This window comes from Lates calcarifer, linkage group LG15 (assembly GCF_001640805.2).
Source record: "Lates calcarifer isolate ASB-BC8 linkage group LG15, TLL_Latcal_v3, whole genome shotgun sequence".
NCBI lineage: Eukaryota > Metazoa > Chordata > Actinopteri > Centropomidae > Lates > Lates calcarifer.
In genome coordinates, this window is record NC_066847.1 from 14,179,652 (window position 1) to 14,199,818 (window position 20,167).

Consider the following 20,167-nt stretch of genomic DNA (forward strand, 5'->3'; position numbering starts at 1 on the left):
CTTGCTGTGGCTCCTGCTGTTTCTCATTACTGCTTTGTAAACTAACCACAGGTATGTCCGAGAGAAAACCCAAACAGATGTTGACATGCGGGTCGGAGTGCACAGCGGCACAGTGCTGGGAGGAGTGCTGGGTCAGAAACGCTGGCAGTACGATGTCTGGTCCACAGACGTCACTGTGGCCAACAAAATGGAGGCTGGAGGGATACCAGGGTAAGAAGAGACAAGTCCACTGTTGGTACAACATATGTCATCAGAACTTTTACATGCTTTTACATGTTTATCATTTTTTTTTCATTTTTATCATTTTTTAAAATCATTTTTATCTTTTTTTTAATTATTTTTATCATTTTTTAAAATCACATTTATATAGTCGCATAAATTGGTATTTTGGTTTTAACTGAAACTGGTTCCACTCAGTTTCAGTTAAACCAAAATACCAATTTAGTTCCCCATTCATCCACTGTGTGGACTTCCTGATTTGAAGGATTTAAGCACCGGTTGAATGAATACCTTAGAGAAATATGTAGATAACTTTAATAATCCTCAGTGTTGGAGCATCAGGCTGCTTTGGGAAACATGAAAACATGTTCTGCCTTCCACCTGGCAGGTACAGACAGAGTCTGGCCCTGTGTTTGGCATAAGTGGGCTCTGTTTCCCTGGCCTGGAGGGAAAATGTCTGACTCACCTGTTGCTGCAGGACTGGAGTCTGTCTCACCTTCACATTGTCCTTCCACAGGATGCTGCTGGTGGTGGTACAGTACAGTTGTGCTGAGCCTCATCCAATCTGCTCTTCTCTCGATGAAGGTGGCTCAGGTTTTATTTTAGGGGTAAAAGGTGGATGACAATGTTGCAGAGGAGTCTCAGTGCAACACAACTAATCTAAGAATTCATCATCTCATCATCTCCGCTGCTTCTGAGCGTATAAGGGAGGAACAAGGCATTAACTGTCAATCCTTTATTACGTAAACACAGACAGATGTTACCAGTGATGTCATGAAGTCGAAATCAGACCCAGTAATGGTTTCTACAGTGTAGTCACTTCCCCCTCTGATAGTTGATGGTGAGTTAACGTTAGGACAACCAAAACCAAGGTCCAGTATTTCTCTCACTCATTCACTGTGTTCACCCGCTGCTTTCTACCTGCATGAGTCTGCTATTTGCCGCTGAGAAGACAGAGGACAGAGGCTCTCTCTGAAAACAACTGCTGATGATGAGAGAGTGTGTGTGGGCCACAAAACCAAAATAAAATTAGCTTAAAGAGGCTAAAAGATGTTCACAATGACACATTTCACATGGGGCTTGGTAGGGCAGGGCGATATGGGAAAAAATCATATCACAATATGATTTTTCATGTTGGTCGATATTAATATATATTACATATATATTACAATATAAATCATATCACTATTTCTGTTGAAGTTAAAGTTTTCTTTTTACTCCTAAGTTAGATGTGAAGATACCATAAGGTCAATTTTAGGGCTGCTCCTTAAATGTTGACTATTTGATGCATCAGTTGGGAAGACCCTGATTCAACTCACAGAATGTCAGCGGACAAATAGTTACACTTTTTTTTTAGCTGTCTCTCAGTTCACACAGAGAGCACTGCAGGAGCAACAGAGTGACAGGCTGTAAACTTTACAACCACATTTTGTCTTAAAATGTGTAGAGTCAGATACCTGATGAAAACGGAGGACAGAGCGACAGCGTGAGGCAGGCAGTGTGAGTTGCTCTGATTCTCTCCAATCCGGTGTCAGGTGAGAGCTGTATTCTAGTTGCGAGAACGGACACCGGTGTTATGATGGTGATATGACGAGTTGAAAACATCTGAGAGAGCTGAGCTATGACCAAGACGCCAAATTTATGCTGCTGTGTCTCCATTCTATACTAGCGGCCTGCCGTGGGACAGTTATTGCATAACTACTCTATTATTATAAATTTGCCAAATACTCTGTTGAGCCAAAAAGGGAGAGAGAAAGAAGAAACAGAGAGAGAAAGTGGTAGAATGAACTTGCTAATATTAAGCCAGATTTGTATTTTGTATTTTCTACTGGCACAAATCCCAGTTTTTATCAGCTGTGTCTATCACTACCGGCTCTCTTGAGTTTTCGGTAACATTTTCGGTCATCATTTTCTCTTTTATCTTGCTCCTACTCCTGACATACAGGTGTGCACGGCTGCAATATCCAAAACCTTAACACGTGTGTTTACTCCTCCGTTCTCTCCCTCATTGTGTGTAATCAAACTAACCTGATGCGCTTCGAACTCTGTTCCAGCCACATGATTGGTTTGACGCGGCACTATTCTCATTATCATTGGCTTTTCGTACTGTCAAAACACAGGTGGAATGCGTTCTGTCTACGTTGTTATTGCCCATGTATTAAATGTCTATCGAGGAAAAGTTATATCGCCATATATATCGTTATCATTTTTATTGCCCTGCCCTAGGGCTTGGTAACTGAAACTATTTCTAATATAGAAAATACAGATTAATTTAATGCTAAGTAATAAACTATTCCAAGGCTAAATAATGTAACTGAGCGTGGATCTCATCATCACTCTCAAGTTCTATTCACAAGTGTTTTCCAGAGCTTTTTGTCCACAGCTCACTGTCTTCATCAGCATGCCTATATATCATGTAATATGAATTAAGTTGAAATTAAACATTTATGGCCACAAGCAAACGTTTCTGTAAAATTCTTAAGTCTCAAATGTGAGTCCTTGTCTGCTCTGCTCTGTGACTCAGTAACATTTAATCTACTCTTGGAATTCACTGAGGGGAATTTGACTGAATACAACATTATACACATCCTCAGATGGTTAGGACATGACGATGTTCTAAGGATTATTCATGGATCCATGAAGTCTATAGAAGCACTTAAATTGTAGTTGATGGACCAGTGATTTAATCTGAAACTCCTGTGTGTGTGTGTGTGTGTGTGTGTGTGTGTGTGTGTGTGTGTGTGTGTGTGTGTGTGTGTGTGTGTGTGTGTGTGTGTGTGTGTGTGTGTGTGTGTGTGTGGACCAGTCGCGTCCACATCTCACAGAGCACCATGGAGTGTCTTCATGGGGAGTTTGATGTGGAGCCAGGGAACGGAGGTGACCGCTGTGACTACCTGAGGGAGAGGGGCATCGACACCTACCTAGTGGTTGTTCCTAAAGGACCTGTGGGAAAGAATGGCATCAATGGTGTAGTGAGTCAACCCTGCCACAAACACACACACACACTCTGCAGATATTTGGATAGTCAAATGATTGTCTAATATTCAGCCAGCTGAGGCACAGGGAAAGTGATTAAATATTTAATGTAAATTTGAATAATTTTTGCTACTCAGAATTATATTTGAATATGATTTGATAATAAAAATTACACGTGTTCAGGAATGTAAAAAGTAATCACTCAGTTCTTTCTGTTTGCTTGTTTCACATTAGAAACTCTCTGTAACCTCTTCCAATGGAAACTCGCCGCTGTTAATCAACACCACAGAGTGTAACGGCAGTGCCAACACAGCCTGCACCACACCAGAGGAACCAGAGGAACTGGATACAAGGGTAACAGAGGTTATAAACAGAGCTGATAATCTGAGAGCTTGGTCACTACAGCATTTATAGGACCAGTGACTCTGTCAACTTTTATATGTGAATCTGTGAGGTTGACCATTAGCAAATCATGTTTGCTGGCACTAGCAGCTATTTTCATTAATGTGGAAGTCTCTCTCTCTCTCTATCTCTGAAAACAGTGTTGATCAAGTAGAAACATTCAGAGGAGGTTTTCATGCTGTGGACTGAGGTGTTAAATGGACAGACCAGCTGACTGACAGAGATCCTGACATGGCTTTGGAGGATATAGACATGGAATATGTGGGTTCTTCAATCTCCATTTGTTTGTTTGTTTCTTTGGGGACTTCAGGTGGTGAATCCATCTTTCCCTAACCCTCGAAGGAGGCTGCGTCTGCGGGACCTGGCTGAGAGGGTGATTGACGCTCAGGAGAATGAACAGGAGCTCAACAAACTGCTCAATGAGGCTCTGCTGGAGAGAGAGACGGTCCAGGCGTAAGGGAACACCTAAACCAGAAATACATACTTCCTTACAGCTGAATGATAGTGCTTTCCTCATTGTTGGCTTAGGCGGTCAGAGGACCTGACACTGACACACTGAGCCAGGTCATTTTATACACTAATTACACAGATACTTATTATACACTTTGGTAACGCTTGTCTACTTTGATGGACAAAGCACTCTACAGTTTTTACACACACACTCACACACCGATACATTCAAGGCCCTGGTCTTATTATCAGGGCTTCAGTGTCTTGCTCAAGGACACAGCCGGGATCAAACCGCTGCTCTACCTCCAGAGCTCCAGACGGGAACTTTGATCAGAGACATTATGAATCGGATGCTAAGGTCACATTTTGGTCGGTACCAAAGTCATCAAAATCAAGTATGAAATTCAATGTGGCAGTTTTCTCTCAGATTTGACTGGATTAGTTTTTCAGTGGTGTAACAATATATTCTAGTCTGAGATTCCCCCATACAAAGCTGCAACAGTACACGTTGTGTTGCTGAGAAATGCATTATAATGTCAGGTAAACTATAGACGATGTATTAATATCAATATTTAACATATGTTGTACCTGTGGTTCTCTTGTGTCATCAGTTTGAAGGGGAAGCACACCAACAGGCTCTCCCTAAGGTTTGTGGACCCAGAGCTGGAGACTCGTTACTCTGTGGAGAAGGAGAAACAAAGCGGAGCTGCCTTCTGCTGCTCCTGTGTGGTTCTGCTCTTTACTGCAGCTATGGAAGCGCTCATAGACCCCTGGTCAGTTCACAAGGCCACCATCTCCTCACATTTCTTTACTCACTGTGACCATGCTTGATTTATGATAAATGGACTCCACTTATATAAAGCTTTTCTAGTCATGTTGACCACTCAAAGAGCTATATAGTCTCACATATATACAGTCACATCTGTGGTTTGCCATCAGGGGCAGTTTGGGGTTCTGCATCTTGGCTGAAGGAGCCAGGGAGCGAACCACTGATCGTCCAATGGGCGATCCGCTCTACCTCCTGAGCCACAGCCTTTATGTCACACTCACATTCAGATGCTAATTATAAAATGACAAAATTATCCTGTTCAAATAATTATTTCCCCTGTGCTGTGAGGGATCTTCCACTCATGGATCTCAAACGTTTTATCTATCACTTCTCTCTGCGTAGTTTGTGAAGCTCAGCTCACTGTAACATTGTTCCCTGCAGTGTTGTTGACTTGATGGATTTGCTGAATATTCCTCTCAAGCTCTGTCTATGTATTCATGTGTTGTGGAACAGGCTGATTGCAAACTACATCACCTTTGCAGTTGGTGAAGTCCTGCTGCTCATCCTGACAATCTGTTCTCTGGCTGCCATCTTCCCCAGAGTGAGTTACAACGCATTTTTATCCTTTGACATTTGAGTGTTTTGTTGTGTTTGTCATCATTTTCACTACCTGGTGCTACCAGATACCAGGTAACAGGTAACAGGTAAGAGGTAAGAGGTAAGAGGTAGCAGGTAGCAGCACCTTCTCTCTAGATAACACGACTGCCAGCAACTGTGTCAGGGTTTCCTTTGGAAATATGTGTTGCAAACTTGCTAACAATTTATGGTTTTTGCCTGATTAACATGCTGCATCTCATTTTTATAAACTACAAAAAATTGTAGTGACATCCTGGAACTTTACTGTATCCTCATGAACAACATCCAGATGCTGTGACTGACTGTATTTTTTGAATAGTTAGAGCTCTATGCACAGCTCTCCTCTGAGCTCACACACCTTGCAACATGGCGCACAGGTCACATGGGGAGAGGAGGAAGGTCCTGCGTGGGGCACTAGATGCTGAACAAAGAGATACCTGAGAGGCGCAGAGAAGCCTGCACTTAGAGACTATGCAGCATTATAGTGCATAGTCTACAAACTATATGACATCACCACCAGCAGCTTGCACACACAAATGAATTAGAACGTTAAACTGTCTAATTCTGCTCTTTATGTCATTTCAAACATTATAGTCTCATTTGGCCTCACCACTTTATAGCGATTGTTAATTTCATATCAGCCAGATTTCAGTCAAAACCTTAAATGTGTGATTAAAACTAGCTATAATTTCATGATGAGTGATTAAACCTGCATCTAAATATCAAATGTCCCTGTGTCTACTGTCTTCACAGAGAAAACTGAAAGATCCATCAGCCTTGATTGATGCAGTCTTGATGTGTGTGCGTTTAACTGATATGTGAATACACCAGTGAAACCACACACATAGGCCACTTGTGAGAAATGACAAACTTTGCTTTGGGCACAGGGGAGGCTGGTCTATCTTTGTTGCTTATGTTAAACACATGTAAATGATCCATAAAGGATTAAACACACATTTCAAATGGGTGTATACACTGATAATTTACATGTAATGCCAGAGCAGTGTATTGGTATAGAGATGATATTTCTAGGTTGCTGGCTTGATAGCTCCTTTAAAGGACAGGGACTCCAATCAGAGAGTAAGGGCACAGAGAGTTCAATCCAAAGTAACTTTAATGACCACTTGTTGGACAACAGAGTGGATGTGGGTAGGAGTAAGTACATGTGTGTGTATGTGTGGTCCTAGAGAAACAGAAAATATAAAATAATCTATCAGTTTTCCATAACATGAAAAACATATCAAAGTCAATCCTAATTAGGTAAATAAATCTTGTTTATGCAATTGTGCAATTGCAGTACTAACACTTTCTAATGAAAAAAGCCTATGAATATACCATGAACAGTTGTAGAATATTAATAAAGAATTGCTAAGTTACACAAAAAACCCAATGTTAGTAAAATCTGGATACCCATAAAGCAGAGGGGAATTAAATAATAATAAGAAGAAATACTGTACCACGTCCCCATGATCAGAGATAATTATGTGTTTTGTACATCAAGCACTCAAGGAACACTGTCGAGACTGATAATAAAGCCAATAATAATAATCATCAATCATGCTAATAGTACATTCAAACTACTTTTAGCTAAGAAAGGTTTTAACTTACTTTTGAACATGAACAACTAATTGTAAAGAGATGTGACATTGTCAGCTATGGTAAGTGCGTAAGGACTAAATTCCAGAATGTCACAAGAAAAAAAGGGGGGATTGGTAACAATTATAACAGAGGAAACAATAAATTAACAGGAGACTTTCTGACAATTGGGATAAAGGGCAGCATTGTGTGTGTGCGTGTGTGGCATGTTTGGCTGGAGCAGTACTTTTGATTCAACCTCGTCATGGAAATTCAGATGTATTGATGTCCAGCAGGACAGGAAGTATTGACTGCTGCTGTCACAGGCTCCACTCAGCCCAGATCAGTCAGCAGCACGCACACAGTCTGCCAGTCAATCACATGGACTGAGAAAACGCAGACTCATTGTAAACAGTGCTCAGGGCTCAGTCAATAGTCTCAAATCACAGTGTCATAAGCCTGCAGCACCACAACACAGTCCATAAACAGAGGCACATGTGTATGAATGTAATCATCTTCACTGGACACTGTAATTAGCCATAAAGCTCTCTCACAACAGACCTGTTCATATGTCAGTGCAGGAAAACTACGGGTGGCTGCGTTCCATGTAGGTGTCCCAGGTCCAGTGCTCTGATCTGGTTTATCGTTCATTTTATTAGCTCCTGCTATGTCAAGCCATCATGTCCTCTATAAACAGTCACGGTAGAACTTACATTTACTTTTGCTTGTCTCCATGAATGAACTCACTCAAGTCACCATGTTTAATGGCACCAGTCCAAAAAACAGTACAACTTAGGCTGAAAAATAATGGAACTTCTTTAAAAAATATGGTTTGATGACAGTGAGAAGTCAGTTCAGATCAGCTGTAATTAATTCATGTTGATTCTGTAATTGGTAAAATTAGAAGTTTGGCCATTCTCTTGTTAATAAGTTCTCTACAGCTGGTGTCTGTATTCAACCAAAGACTGTGAAAAGACACATCACTCTGTAACACCAAATTGTAGTGACACTTCACTGGAGAAATGTTCAGCTGATGACACCACATCAATTTTAATCCCAGTTAAACTTTGATTCATATCAACATTTGAATCTGAGCAGCTTCATGCTTCTGAACCAGGAGGTAATTCAGTGTGTCAGGTAAACTTAATGAGATTTGATCAGGGTTTTGACAGAATCCAGACTGTGGATAAGTGGATTTGATTCTGGATTTGAAATTACAGTGCTGTTGAACCCCATCCTTACATAGCATGGAAGTGGCTTCACAGTGAAACAGGTTGGTTTATAGGCTGTTTATTGACCTGTTACAGTTGTAACTGGAATGGTTTGTGTCAGGTCTTTCCCAAGAAGCTGGTGTCCTTCTCCACCTGGATCGACCACACCCGTTGGGCTCGTAACACTTGGGCCATGGCAGCCATCTTTATCCTTACCATGGCGGACATCATGGATATGGTGAGCTGCTCTCTGCTCTCTCAGACAGCCAGGCTAAACCAGTGTGGAGATCTGTATTTAATCTATGAGTGAATTTGATGTTGAATATGAAACTTGGTTTTTAGTTTTCAGTGAGCTATATCTAGTGTGTGTGCCACAGAAAAAGCATAGCCAGGAAACTGGGTAAAAAATCATCAAAAATCTGGCAGCTGAACAGCTGGACATATAGGTCTAAGAGTGCAGTTTTAGAAACAGTGGTAATGACTTTGTATCTTCCCACTCTCTAGCTGAGTTGTCTGCCTCAAATCCCAGAGTCAGGCCACACCACTGCAGCTCCCTCTTCTTCGTCCTCCTCCTCTTCCTCCACCACCACCACCACCACCTCCACCTCCACTTGGTCTGGCCCTGACGGTTGCCTGGGAAACCCTAAATATTACAGCTACATTGCTGTGCTGGCACTGATGGCTACCACCATGCTGGTCCAGGTCAGTCACATGGTCAAGCTCACACTGATGCTGCTCATCACAGTGGCCACCGGCATCGTGAACATCTACAGTTGGAGGGACATCTTCGACCGCTATGATGTGGCCCGCTTCCAGGACTACAGGTGATACCAAACAGCAGCCATTATTGTCTTTACATCTCTGTTTGATGGTAGAGAAACAGTCATTTAACGAAACAGACCTGGCTGTGCACTCATATATTTGCTGTTAATTTCATCACCATCATGTGTTCGATACCTTAATGTACAGTTGTTACAGTTATTGGATTTTCAAACTCTAGTATTGAGACAGAAATTGTCAATATGTCACTGTTCTTCTCTGCAGGTCATACCTGGTGCCCTCCAAGTTCACAGTGACAATTATGGTCTTCATTATGATGGTCAGCTTCTATTATTTCTCCCGACATGTAAGTTAATGTCTTCTGTGTTTGCTGTACTTTAGCAGCATCCTAAAAGATAACAAAGGGGTGAGGTTTCCTTCACTGTCCAACACTTTCCACAAGTCTGCTCTGACACCTGTCAGTCTGAGGTCAGAGGAGATGCTCAGGTGGAGCACTGATTTTGAAGAACTGATGGCAGAACTACAGACACAATCAACTCTTACTATGCTACGTATTTCAATGTTTTATATGTGAGGTGGTCATGGGGACATGACAGTCACAGAGAAAACAGATTCTGAGAATATTAGAGCCTACAGTAGGTGATGTCACGCTGTTGTGTACAGCAGAGGATGATAGTGGACAGAGACCTACATGAAGACCCTGAAACACCTGCTGTCATGAAGAAGGTGCTGTGACCAAATATGGTGATTCAGAGAGATGCTGCCATGGAGAGGGCGGGGGTCATGAGCAGATGTATATGTGTATGCAAAGCATTTGATTTGTTCACCTATGTCATTTAAAGATTAGTTCACACAGAAAAAAACACTTTTGACAGCTTTTCCAAAAACACACCTCAGAGTGATACACTGGAGTGTATTCCATGACTAACAGAAAATTCAACCATATCTGTTTTCAAATCCCTATCCTGGTTAAATGCAGGTGGAGAAACTGGCCCGCACCCTGTTTCTGTGGAAGATTGAGGTCCATGAGCAAAAGGAGAAAGTATATGAGATGAGGCGCTGGAATGAGGCACTGGTGACCAATATGCTGCCCGAACATGTGGCTCGACACTTCCTGGGCTCCAAGAAAAGAGATGAGGTGAGATCCTTACATCCACCGACACCAGATCAGTCCAGGAGAACTGTGTGGCTGTGTGTGTGAAAGAAATGTGTGTAATGTTATTTCATCTTGCTTCTGAGTTTGATCACTTTTCAGTTCCACTGCTAAAATGTTCAGGGAAAGTCAGGATGTCCTGTGAACTCATGTTTCTCAGCAGTGCTTTCTCAGCAGTGCTCTCACCACAGCTGTAGTTTATAAACTTGTCACACTGTTCCTCAGCTACTAGTTCCTCAGCAGTGAGGTTCCTTAGGTCTTCAAACGTTCTGACCATCCTGAGGTCTGTCCTGCCCAAATTCCACAAATATGTAAACTTCCCAACAAGAGAGAAGAACACTTTAGACCAAGTCTACAGCAACATCTCACATGCCTACAAAGCCAGCCCTCAGCCACATCTGGGACTCTCAGACCATCTGTCCCTGTCCCTCATCCCAGCATACAAACCACTCAGATGCAGACAGCTACCATCCACGAAGGCAGTCAAAGTATGAACTAAGGAAGCTACCTTCAGATCTGGGGACCTGCAGGCCTACAAAGAGGCACAAAGATGGCTGACTAGGGGCATCAGAGAAGCCAAGCGCAGGTACAAGCAGCACATAGAGGATCACTTTAACAGTAATAACACCAGATGCATGTGGCAGGGGATAAAGACTCTCACTGGCTACAAGCACAGTTACACAGCCACAAACTCGACAAACAGCACACTGCCAGACACTCTGAACCACTTCTTTTCTCACTTTGACCACCATAACAGAGATGCCAGCACTGATCTTGCACTACCAGGGAAGGACGACCCCATACAGCTGCAGCAATATCAGGTCAGATCCACCCTGCACAGAGTCAACGCAAGGAAAGCAGCTGGTCCAGACGGAGTCACAGGAAGGATCCTAAAAGACTGCACAGATCAGCTAGCAGAAGTATTCACCACCATCTTTAACCTCTCGCTACTACAGTCTGCAGTCCCCATGTGCCTCAAGTCAGCCACGATCATCCCAGTACCTAAGAAAAGTACAGTGAACTGCCTTAATGACTATCGCCCAGTTACCCTCATCCCCAACATCACAAAATGTTTTCGTCCTCTCTCACATTAAGTCTGCCATCCCTGCCGACCTGGACCAACACCACTTTGCATACAGAGCAAACACATCAACAGAGGCAAAGTCATCACAGCACTCTACACAGCCCTTAAACACCTGGACCAGGAAAACACCTATGTAAGGATGCTGTTTGTGGACTTCAGCTCAGCTTTTAATACAGTTATTCACCACAAACTGGTTCACAAACTGAGCAACCAAGACTTAGGCAGTTCCCTATGCACATGGATGCTGGACTTCCTGAGCAATAGACCACAGAACGTCAGGATTTTTAAAAGTAGAGTAGGTGTTTTTGAAGTGATTGGAATCTGGATCAGATTGGATCTGACTTCATGTACTCAACACCACCTTTCACCTGTATCCTCATCAGCTCCTGGATCAGTCTCAGTACTGCTGCATCACAAAAATCAAGACCATTGGCAGCACCTACATGGCAGCATCAGGTGTCACCACTGGTGTCAGTAACAGCTACAGGTGGGAGATAATAAGCAGTGGGATAGGCACCTGGACAGACCAAAATATGATCAAATATACAGGTGAAATTAGGACAGGTCTGGTGCTCCCTGTAGCTCCGTGATGCTGTTTGTGGACTTCAGCTCAGCTTTTAATACAGTTATTCCCCACAAAGTGGTTCACAAACTGAGCAACCAAGACTTAGGCAGTTCCCTATGCACATGGATACTGGACTGCCTGAGCAGTAGACCACAGAACGTCAGGATGGGACATCACACCTCATTCACTCTCATTCTCAACACTGGCACACCACAGGGGTGTGTCCTCAGCCCTCTCCTCTACTCTCCTCTAGGAGGTTCAGCATCTGACAGAATGGTGTCGTCAGAATAACCTGGACCTCAACATCATAAAGACCAAGGAAATAATAATGGACTTCAGAAAATTAAAGCGCATCGAGCACTCTGCCCTCCATGCACACGGTTAGGAGGTAGAGAGCTTCAAATTCCTCAGTGTACACATCTCAGCTGACCTCACCTGGACCACACACATCTCCCATCAGGTGGGGAAGGACCAACAGAGGCTTTACTTCCTCAGGAAGTTAAAGCAAGCTTGCCTCCCTCACCACCTGCTGACCAACTTCTATCGGTCATCTATAGAGAGCCTCCTGACCTACTGCTGCACCGTGTGGTTCACCGGCTCCACAGAAGAGAACAGGAGGGACCTGCGACAGGTGGTGAGAGCAGCAGAGCGTGCCATCGGCACCCCCTCTCAGAGACATCTGCACTTTCCGACTTCAAAAGAAGGCCAACTGCATTTTAAAGGACCCCACTCACCCTGGACATCACCTCTTCTCCCCCCTACCCTCTGGGAAGAGATATAGAACAATCAGAACCAAAACCAACAGACTGAGAAAAAGCTTCTTCCCACAGGCAGTCAAACACACAACAAGAGCTGCTAAATGGTGTTTCATTGTTTTGGAACAGTGACAATGAAGATCTGTTCTATTCTATTCTGTCTTGTTTATGTGACCTATTACAGGAGCTGTATAGCCAGTCCTACGATGAGATCGGAGTCATGTTTGCCTCAATCCCCAACTTCTCTGACTTCTACACAGAAGAGAGCATCAATAATGGAGGGATCGAATGCTTACGCTTCCTCAATGAGATCATCTCAGACTTTGACAGTGTAAGCTGCTTTCCTCATTTTGCCTTCAGTGTGTTTTAGTAGTAGACTGTAGGATGGAAACACACAGCATCAGACTGGAACAGAAGCAAACATGACACATCTGACTCGTCTAGTTTAGAAGTCATTTAGATGTAAAAGCTATTTAACGTGTTTCCAGTGTTTGCTGATATTAGGATCCTTAAAAGTAGAATAGGTGTTTTTGAAGTGATTGGAATTTGACTTCATGTACTCAACACCACCTTTCACCTGTATCCTCATCAGCTGCTGGATGAATCTCAGTTCCGCTGCATCACAAAAATCAAGACCATCGGCAGCACCTACATGGCAGCATCAGGTGTCACCCCTGATGTCAGTAACGGCTACAGCTGCATGAAGGTCAGCTTGGTCATGTGACTTCTCCAGGCCTTAGCATGTGTCTCTGATCGAATCAACATGAAAATGACTCTGCAGCACAGTGATGATTTTAAATGAGATAATAGATAATAGAGATATCATGACACAGTCTTTGTCTCTTTTGGACCTCTCAAATAATGCAGATGGTTTTTGCCAATTCTGATTGTGTTGGTGTGGAGGTGTAGTTTGATCAGTTTGCTTTGTGTCTGGCAGAAGGAGGAGCAGTCTGACAGAGAGCGCTGGCAGCACCTGGCAGACCTGGCAGACTTTGCTCTGGCCATGAAGGTCACACTCATGAACATCAACTACCAGTCATTCAACAACTTCATGCTACGCATCGGTACGTGCTAACCTTCACCTGTTTCTCTCTCTCTTTCTTTCTCTCTGTTGGTTTGTGTGTATGTGTGTGTGTTGTTCTTGTGTCAAAATCAAAGAGGCAAATGGGGCCAGTTTATTCATTCATTCGTTATCTATTTCGCTTTTCTGTTAAGGGCCACAAGGGGCTGGAGCCTGTCCCACCCTGTACAAATTGCCAGTCCATCCCAGGGCAAATACATATAGACAAACAACCACTCACACCTACAGGCAATTTAGTGTCACTAAATTTAGAGTTACTAAGTTAACCTAACCTTCATGTCTTTGTACTGTGGAAGAAAGCCAGAGAGAACCCATGCAGGAGCGGGGAGAACATGCAAACTGCACAGGTGAACTGGGTATCAAACCCGGGTCCTTCTTGCTGTGAGGTGACAGTGTACCACCATGTCGCCCCAGTTGATTTCATCTCATCACATTCATTTATCAGACTCTTTTGTTCAAAGCAACTATTAGTTACAAGAAGTACATACAAACAGCAGGAGCTAGATACTGTGAGTGTGTCCTTTCAAACAGGGAAATACTTAAGGGATGTGAAAAGCGTATTCATTGAAACAGTACAAATGATTAGAGATGTTTTTTGTTGGACTCACCCAGTGCAGTGGTTTGCATTTCTCAGGGACAGCGGAATTGACCCCACAGTACCTTTCAACGTCCCTCCTGGTTTCAGCAGCCAGCCTGTTCTCCGATCCAGGATGTTCAATTTTATTTGAGTGTGAATAACTGAAAAGTGGTGGTGTGAGTTGAATGTTCATTTTTAGTCCATTTTCCCTCTTGTGCCCTGGCGTCCACCTCTTCCCGGTGGCGTCTTTCCAAAACCACACTTTCTTCCTCACCTGCCACCACTCTGGATTGATGAGCCCCAAAACACCACGAACCCTCGTGTGTATCAGTAGACCCCAGAGAAAGACTGAATCATAACATCACTTTCAAAGCAAAGTACTTGTCATGATCCATAATAACATTAATAACACTTTCTTCAGTGATTCCATGATTTCGAATTCCGTCTCATTGTGTATCAGGATTGCTGTGTCATTAAAATATCTTCAAGATGACATGTTGTATCCTGGCTCCAAAGTGTGCAACTTGGTGCGAAAGCCCGGTTGACCATCAGCGTTGCTAGACTCCTTTATTGAGGCACGTGCCCCAGTACAAATGCCACAATTAATTTTCAACAACAATAAATATTTAGCATTGCATTAATTCAGATAATTACTGCATTACTGCTGATGAGAAAAGAATAGATTTATTTCTACTAAGTTGAGGAATTTAACTGTTAACCTGCTTGGGAAGGCTGAATACCAGGTATACAGCTGCATTCTGGATCAACTGCAGAGGTCTGATGCCAGACACAGGGACTCCAACAAAGAGGGGGGTACAGTAATCCAGGTGGGAGATAATAAGCAGTGGGATAGGCACCTGGACAGACCAAAATATGATCAAATATACAGGTGAAATTAGGACAGGTCTGGTGCTCCCTGTAGCTCTTAAGTTTCTCTGTCTACTCAAAGATTTTCATATCACATACAGAGACCTAACATGCCTTGCTATGATGTGAAGTCTGTGATACATAGTCACTGGCTGTGCTGTGCTGAATGAAATGTCAACGTTACTGAGAGATGAACAAAACTATAAAAACAAGTTGGAGCTTGTAAAAACAGGAGGTTAATGAAAAGCCAGGTTCTCATAGGTGTAGCCTTCACAGTGCTAATATCTCATGTCACCTGTGTCAACCCTCTCCTTCAGGTCTAAATAAGGGCGGAGTGTTAGCAGGAGTGATCGGTGCCCGCAAACCCCACTATGATATCTGGGGCAACACTGTGAACGTGGCCAGTCGCATGGAATCCACAGGGGTGATGGGAAACATCCAGGTACAGCTCTGGGCTTTACTCGAAGCCTGTCAATCACTCAACATTGTTTACACTATTTTCACAATGTTCAAGGCAAACCATGTTACCACCTTTTAATCCAGGTCTATCAGAGGTTATTGTAATCCAGACACACACACACACACACATATATATATATATATATATATATATACACACACACATATATATATATATACATTATCTCTAATGATGTTATCAAAATCCTGTGTTCATCATCATCTCAGTGCTGCTTTCATTAGGTGAGTTCAACTTTATGTGGCACTGTGCAGCGCTGACTTGACATGATGCATGCTGGGTTTAAAACAATGCATGCCGGTTAGAAAAACCAGCATGCATGTCACGTGCATGTCACGTGAAAAACCATGTCACGTGACTTTAAAACCTTATGGGAGTAAGGCACCTGCAGTTTTCTGCTCAGTCTTCTACAGTTGCTTTTCTCTGGCTGGAGCCACCTCTGTGATGACAGCACTTTGTCCGGATTGGCTCAAAACTTCACTGACTGACGTCAGATCAGTTATCTCCTATGGTTATCTCTTCCAAAGTTGATCTAATTTATTTAATCTCCTTCTTCTGACAGCCCACACTTTATCTGTGCACCAAAGCTATAGTTTTAATTTCCAGATAAAAGCTGCTCATCAGTTTAGTTCAGAAGTTTGTTATTTGAAAAGTAGTAATGCTAATGGTCATATTTTTTATCCTTCATATTTCACATTTTTTTGCTCTCCTGGTAATGTGGTGGGTCATGTTTTTTAATCTCAACTATGTGAGTCTTACTGAAACAGGTTTTTTTTTTTTTTTTTTTTAAAAAAGTGATCTTCCCAGAAGTGTTTCTCTCCATGTGTAACTTTTCCCCCATACACCTGGGCATCGCCCTGCATGTTTCATACTTTTTTTTCTTCAGTCTTTTCTGGCCTTAAATGTTTAGAACAACATGTCTTTGGCTGAGTAAACAGTGTGTATATAGGTTTACAAAACAGTCTGACATGTTGAGGGGACCAGTCCACAATGGGGTCAATATATTTGACAAATTGTGAGAACAACTGGTAAAAGTCAAATGCCGTCACCCATTCACGCTGCTGGAAGTGTGTCTGACTTGACTGCAGTCGTTTCCCAGCAGTCAGCAGCAGTTCACATTTGACCATCAAGAACACACCTATTCACTCTTTGTGTGTGTGTGTGTGTGTGTGTGTGTGTGTGTGTGTGTGTGTGTGTGTGTGTGTGTGTGTGTTGCCCCCAGGTGGTGGAGGACTGCTACAACATCCTCAAAGAATACGGGTTCCGCTTTGTGAGGAGGGGGCCCATCTTTGTAAAAGGAAAAGGGGAGCTGCTCACTTATTTTCTGAAGGGAAGAGACAAACAAGGCTCATTTATCAACAGCTCCTCTGTCACTCTGCCACACCAGGTGGTGGACAGCTAAGGACCACACTCCTCAGAGGGGGGCAAAGGAGTTACCCTGGCCTGAATGTAACAGGGTGTTTTACAATTCAAATTACAATGTGATTGACACACCTCACACACCTCACACACCTGTGGCAGCACACCACACACATGTTCACCGTCAATGGAAAGATATATGAGCCAGTACAATTTGTATTTGAATTTGTCATGTTCAAGTTGAACCACGGAATTCAGGAATGATAGTAAAAGACAGGAGTGCCAGACACAGACGCTACAGAAGATTAAACAAATAGAAGTAGAAATAATTAGACTGTATAACATAACTAGGTGGTATAGGATGGCCTCCTGTCATCATGTAGCCCAGGCTAGTGATGGCCACATGGTTTCTTTCATGTGCAGCTGCTCAACAACTCAAACATAAAAATAAGCACACAAGTAAATTCTTTGAAAGAAATCCTGAATTTTCCTCCAAATGAGAACTTGTTTGTTGGCACATTACTTAACATTTCACTAACTGTAATGAAAGCCTGTGATATGCTGCTAATTAACAGACACACAGATCAAACACAGACCGACTCATTTAAGTGATAGAGACACTGAATGTGATTAAGCAGTTTCATTAGTAACTGGAGGATGGAGTCAGGTGGAGGACTGTAGCATGTTTTCATATTCTCCCATGATGTGAATTGTGTCTCCTCTGAATGGAAACAGTCTCCAGACGTGTTCATGCTGCAGATGTGTCACACACAGCTGTCTGCAGAGAAATCCCTTCATTACACACTTGTTTAACATGTGTTTTGTGCTTTGAATTCAACATTTCATCATGAGGATGACTAATTCAAAGTGATGTCATTTAAATACAATGATGGGCTTTATTTCTTTCCATAAAAGACACACACACACACACACACACACACACACAAACACACACACAAACATGCACACATGCACACACATCTTCTCAGCACATTAACACTACATGACTTTTGGATGCCCGGCCTAAATTGGACATTGTTACCCATCTACAAAATGCTTTCAGTGTATGGAGGCCTGACAGGCTGATCTGACATCTCTGATGAGGAAGAGGATTTGGAAGTGGACCAATGGGAGGCCAGAATGTGATGATACAGAGTGATCTGACACCTGCTGCTGCCTGTGTGTGGCTGTGGGTGTGCAGTGCTTATGCTGTATTTTTCCACAGTCACAGTATTGGTTCTCCTTGGTTCTGACATGGGACAGGTCAGGTCTGTCAGTACTGTGCTCTCCTCTTTGCTCCTGGACCTTGTATGTCACTGGCTTCTAGATGTTTGTGTGCCTCAGAGTTGTGTTGAACATGAAGGACAACTGTCAGTTTTAGAAGAGGGACAGATGACTCATGGCAGAGATATTTCACACTGATTGTGGACTGATAGAAGTGCCTATCACAGCTGCGATCACCATCTTTTAATTTTATTGATCGATTCCTTACAAGATTTTCCCTACCAAAGTCCATTCACGTAGCTGTGAAAGGATCATTCCTGTTGATTACAACTTGGGTTTTATTTTTGTAGTTCTGGTCATGAACTCTATTGGTTATGAAAACACTACAGGTAATAGCTGAGACCTGGAAATACAGTGACCAATAAAGAACACGTGCAGTCAGGTGGTCAGACAGGCTGTCGGTTGTAAACCTCCATCACAGTTTATAGACTCACCTCCTCCTTCTGTACTCTCTGTGCAGTGGGGAATGATTAGCAACATGTCAGATGCTCTCACTTTTAGTTTAACCTCTGACTAAAGTGTTTCAGTGACTTGATAAAACTGATCAAACTGACCCATTAGACCTATTTTAGTGATGTCTTAGAGAAGCCACAAAGGATGCTCACTGTAATAAACTGAGATTTTCATTTAACTGCATGATGGTGATGTGGAAAAGAAGGCTGTTGGGAAAACAAAATAATTTAAAGTCAATTTAGAAAGTGATTTATTTCATGATGTAAAAGGGCGACAGTTCAAACACAGGACGTTGAACTCGCTGCAGCATTTCCATTTTTTGCTAGATGTGAATTGATTCCATCTCCACCTGGTATTAACATTTTAAATAACTTCTTGCAAACATTTGCTTATCTGTAACTTGTTATCAGGTACAGTGAGGTTTAGATGACCTTCAAACTTCACTCAGAATGGGGCCAAACTGTACACATGTTGTGTACAGCTGGCTGAGATCTGACCACAGCTTGAGCCAGATTCTTTGTGTATATATATTTTAATGAACAGGTGTTCATGATCCAGATGAGTTATCTAGATCCAGATCTCATGTTAATACCAGGTAGAAATTAGGTCTCACTTTTCTAGTGAATTCTGGTTTGAAGTTGGTTGTCTGTGTGTCTTTTCAGTCTTTGCTTGCTTGGTCTTGTAAAGGGACGCATGATCCCATTACATTACATTAGCATGGACATGTACAACAGACATATACAGGGTTCTGCATATGCTAATATGTTTACACTTGCAGTTAGTGGATGGTGATGGTCTATGAAGTCAAGAGACCTAAGAGACCTGGGCAGATGAAAGAACTGACATCACTTGAACTAATGTGGCTGTGTGGACATATACATATATATATATGTATATATATATGTATGTGTATGTATTTGTGTGTGTGTGTGTGTGTGTGTGTGTGTGTGGTGTGTGTGTGTGTATATATATATATATATATATATATATATGAAGCTCACAAAATGAAAACTGAAAAAGGGGCCTAATCACATGATTGCAGGCAGTGTATTGAGAGTTGATGAACAAGGCTGCACAAAAATTATTAGCAGGTCTAACAAGTCAACCAGCTCACATGCAGGGCCTGAGGCCCGGGGCCTCTTTTTAGTCACAAACCTGCCATTTTGCTTGTAACAGCATACCAAATCTGATTGCATTTGAGGAACTTCAGACATTACTTCCCCTTAGGTTTGTATTTCAGAGGCTTTGACATGACAGCAGTGATGCGCAGGAGAATGACTCACCTGGCAGGAAACAGCTGTACTGTATGGGAGTTTTGGGGAAAATATGTAGAGAGCCACTGGTGTTTCCTCTGCTGACTGTAAAACCCATCAGTGTCTCTGTAGAATGGGATGAAAGTGCAATAGTTTCTTCTACAAACCTGATGCTCTCCTCTCTTAAGGAAAGGTTCAGTCATTCCTTCCCCTTTAATTCATATTTTTATAATGTAATGT

At 42.5% G+C, this 20,167-nt stretch overlaps 1 protein-coding gene across 4 annotated transcripts in view; it reads left to right on the forward strand.

Moving 5' to 3' along the window:
* adcy3a (adenylate cyclase 3a) overlaps positions 1-19,666 on the forward strand; it is a 33,593-nt gene extending 13,927 nt beyond the window's left edge. For 3 of the 4 annotated variants that reach the window (XM_018680713.2, XM_051076256.1, XM_051076257.1), the window contains exons 7-21: positions 52-210; positions 3,026-3,191; positions 3,430-3,549; positions 3,908-4,050; positions 4,659-4,820; positions 5,330-5,417; positions 8,360-8,476; positions 8,743-9,062; positions 9,283-9,364; positions 9,998-10,156; positions 12,760-12,906; positions 13,168-13,281; positions 13,513-13,639; positions 15,418-15,542; positions 16,801-19,666. In XM_018680713.2, coding sequence (XP_018536229.1) covers positions 52-210; positions 3,026-3,191; positions 3,430-3,549; positions 3,908-4,050; positions 4,659-4,820; positions 5,330-5,417; positions 8,360-8,476; positions 8,743-9,062; positions 9,283-9,364; positions 9,998-10,156; positions 12,760-12,906; positions 13,168-13,281; positions 13,513-13,639; positions 15,418-15,542; positions 16,801-16,980 — 2,209 coding nt within the window. In that variant the 3' untranslated portion in view covers positions 16,981-19,666. The remainder of the gene's footprint in view (positions 1-51; positions 211-3,025; positions 3,192-3,429; positions 3,550-3,907; positions 4,051-4,658; positions 4,821-5,329; positions 5,418-8,359; positions 8,477-8,742; positions 9,063-9,282; positions 9,365-9,997; positions 10,157-12,759; positions 12,907-13,167; positions 13,282-13,512; positions 13,640-15,417; positions 15,543-16,800) is intronic. The other variant, XM_051076258.1, reaches the window with a different exon arrangement.
* Positions 19,667-20,167: the final 501 nt, after the last annotated feature.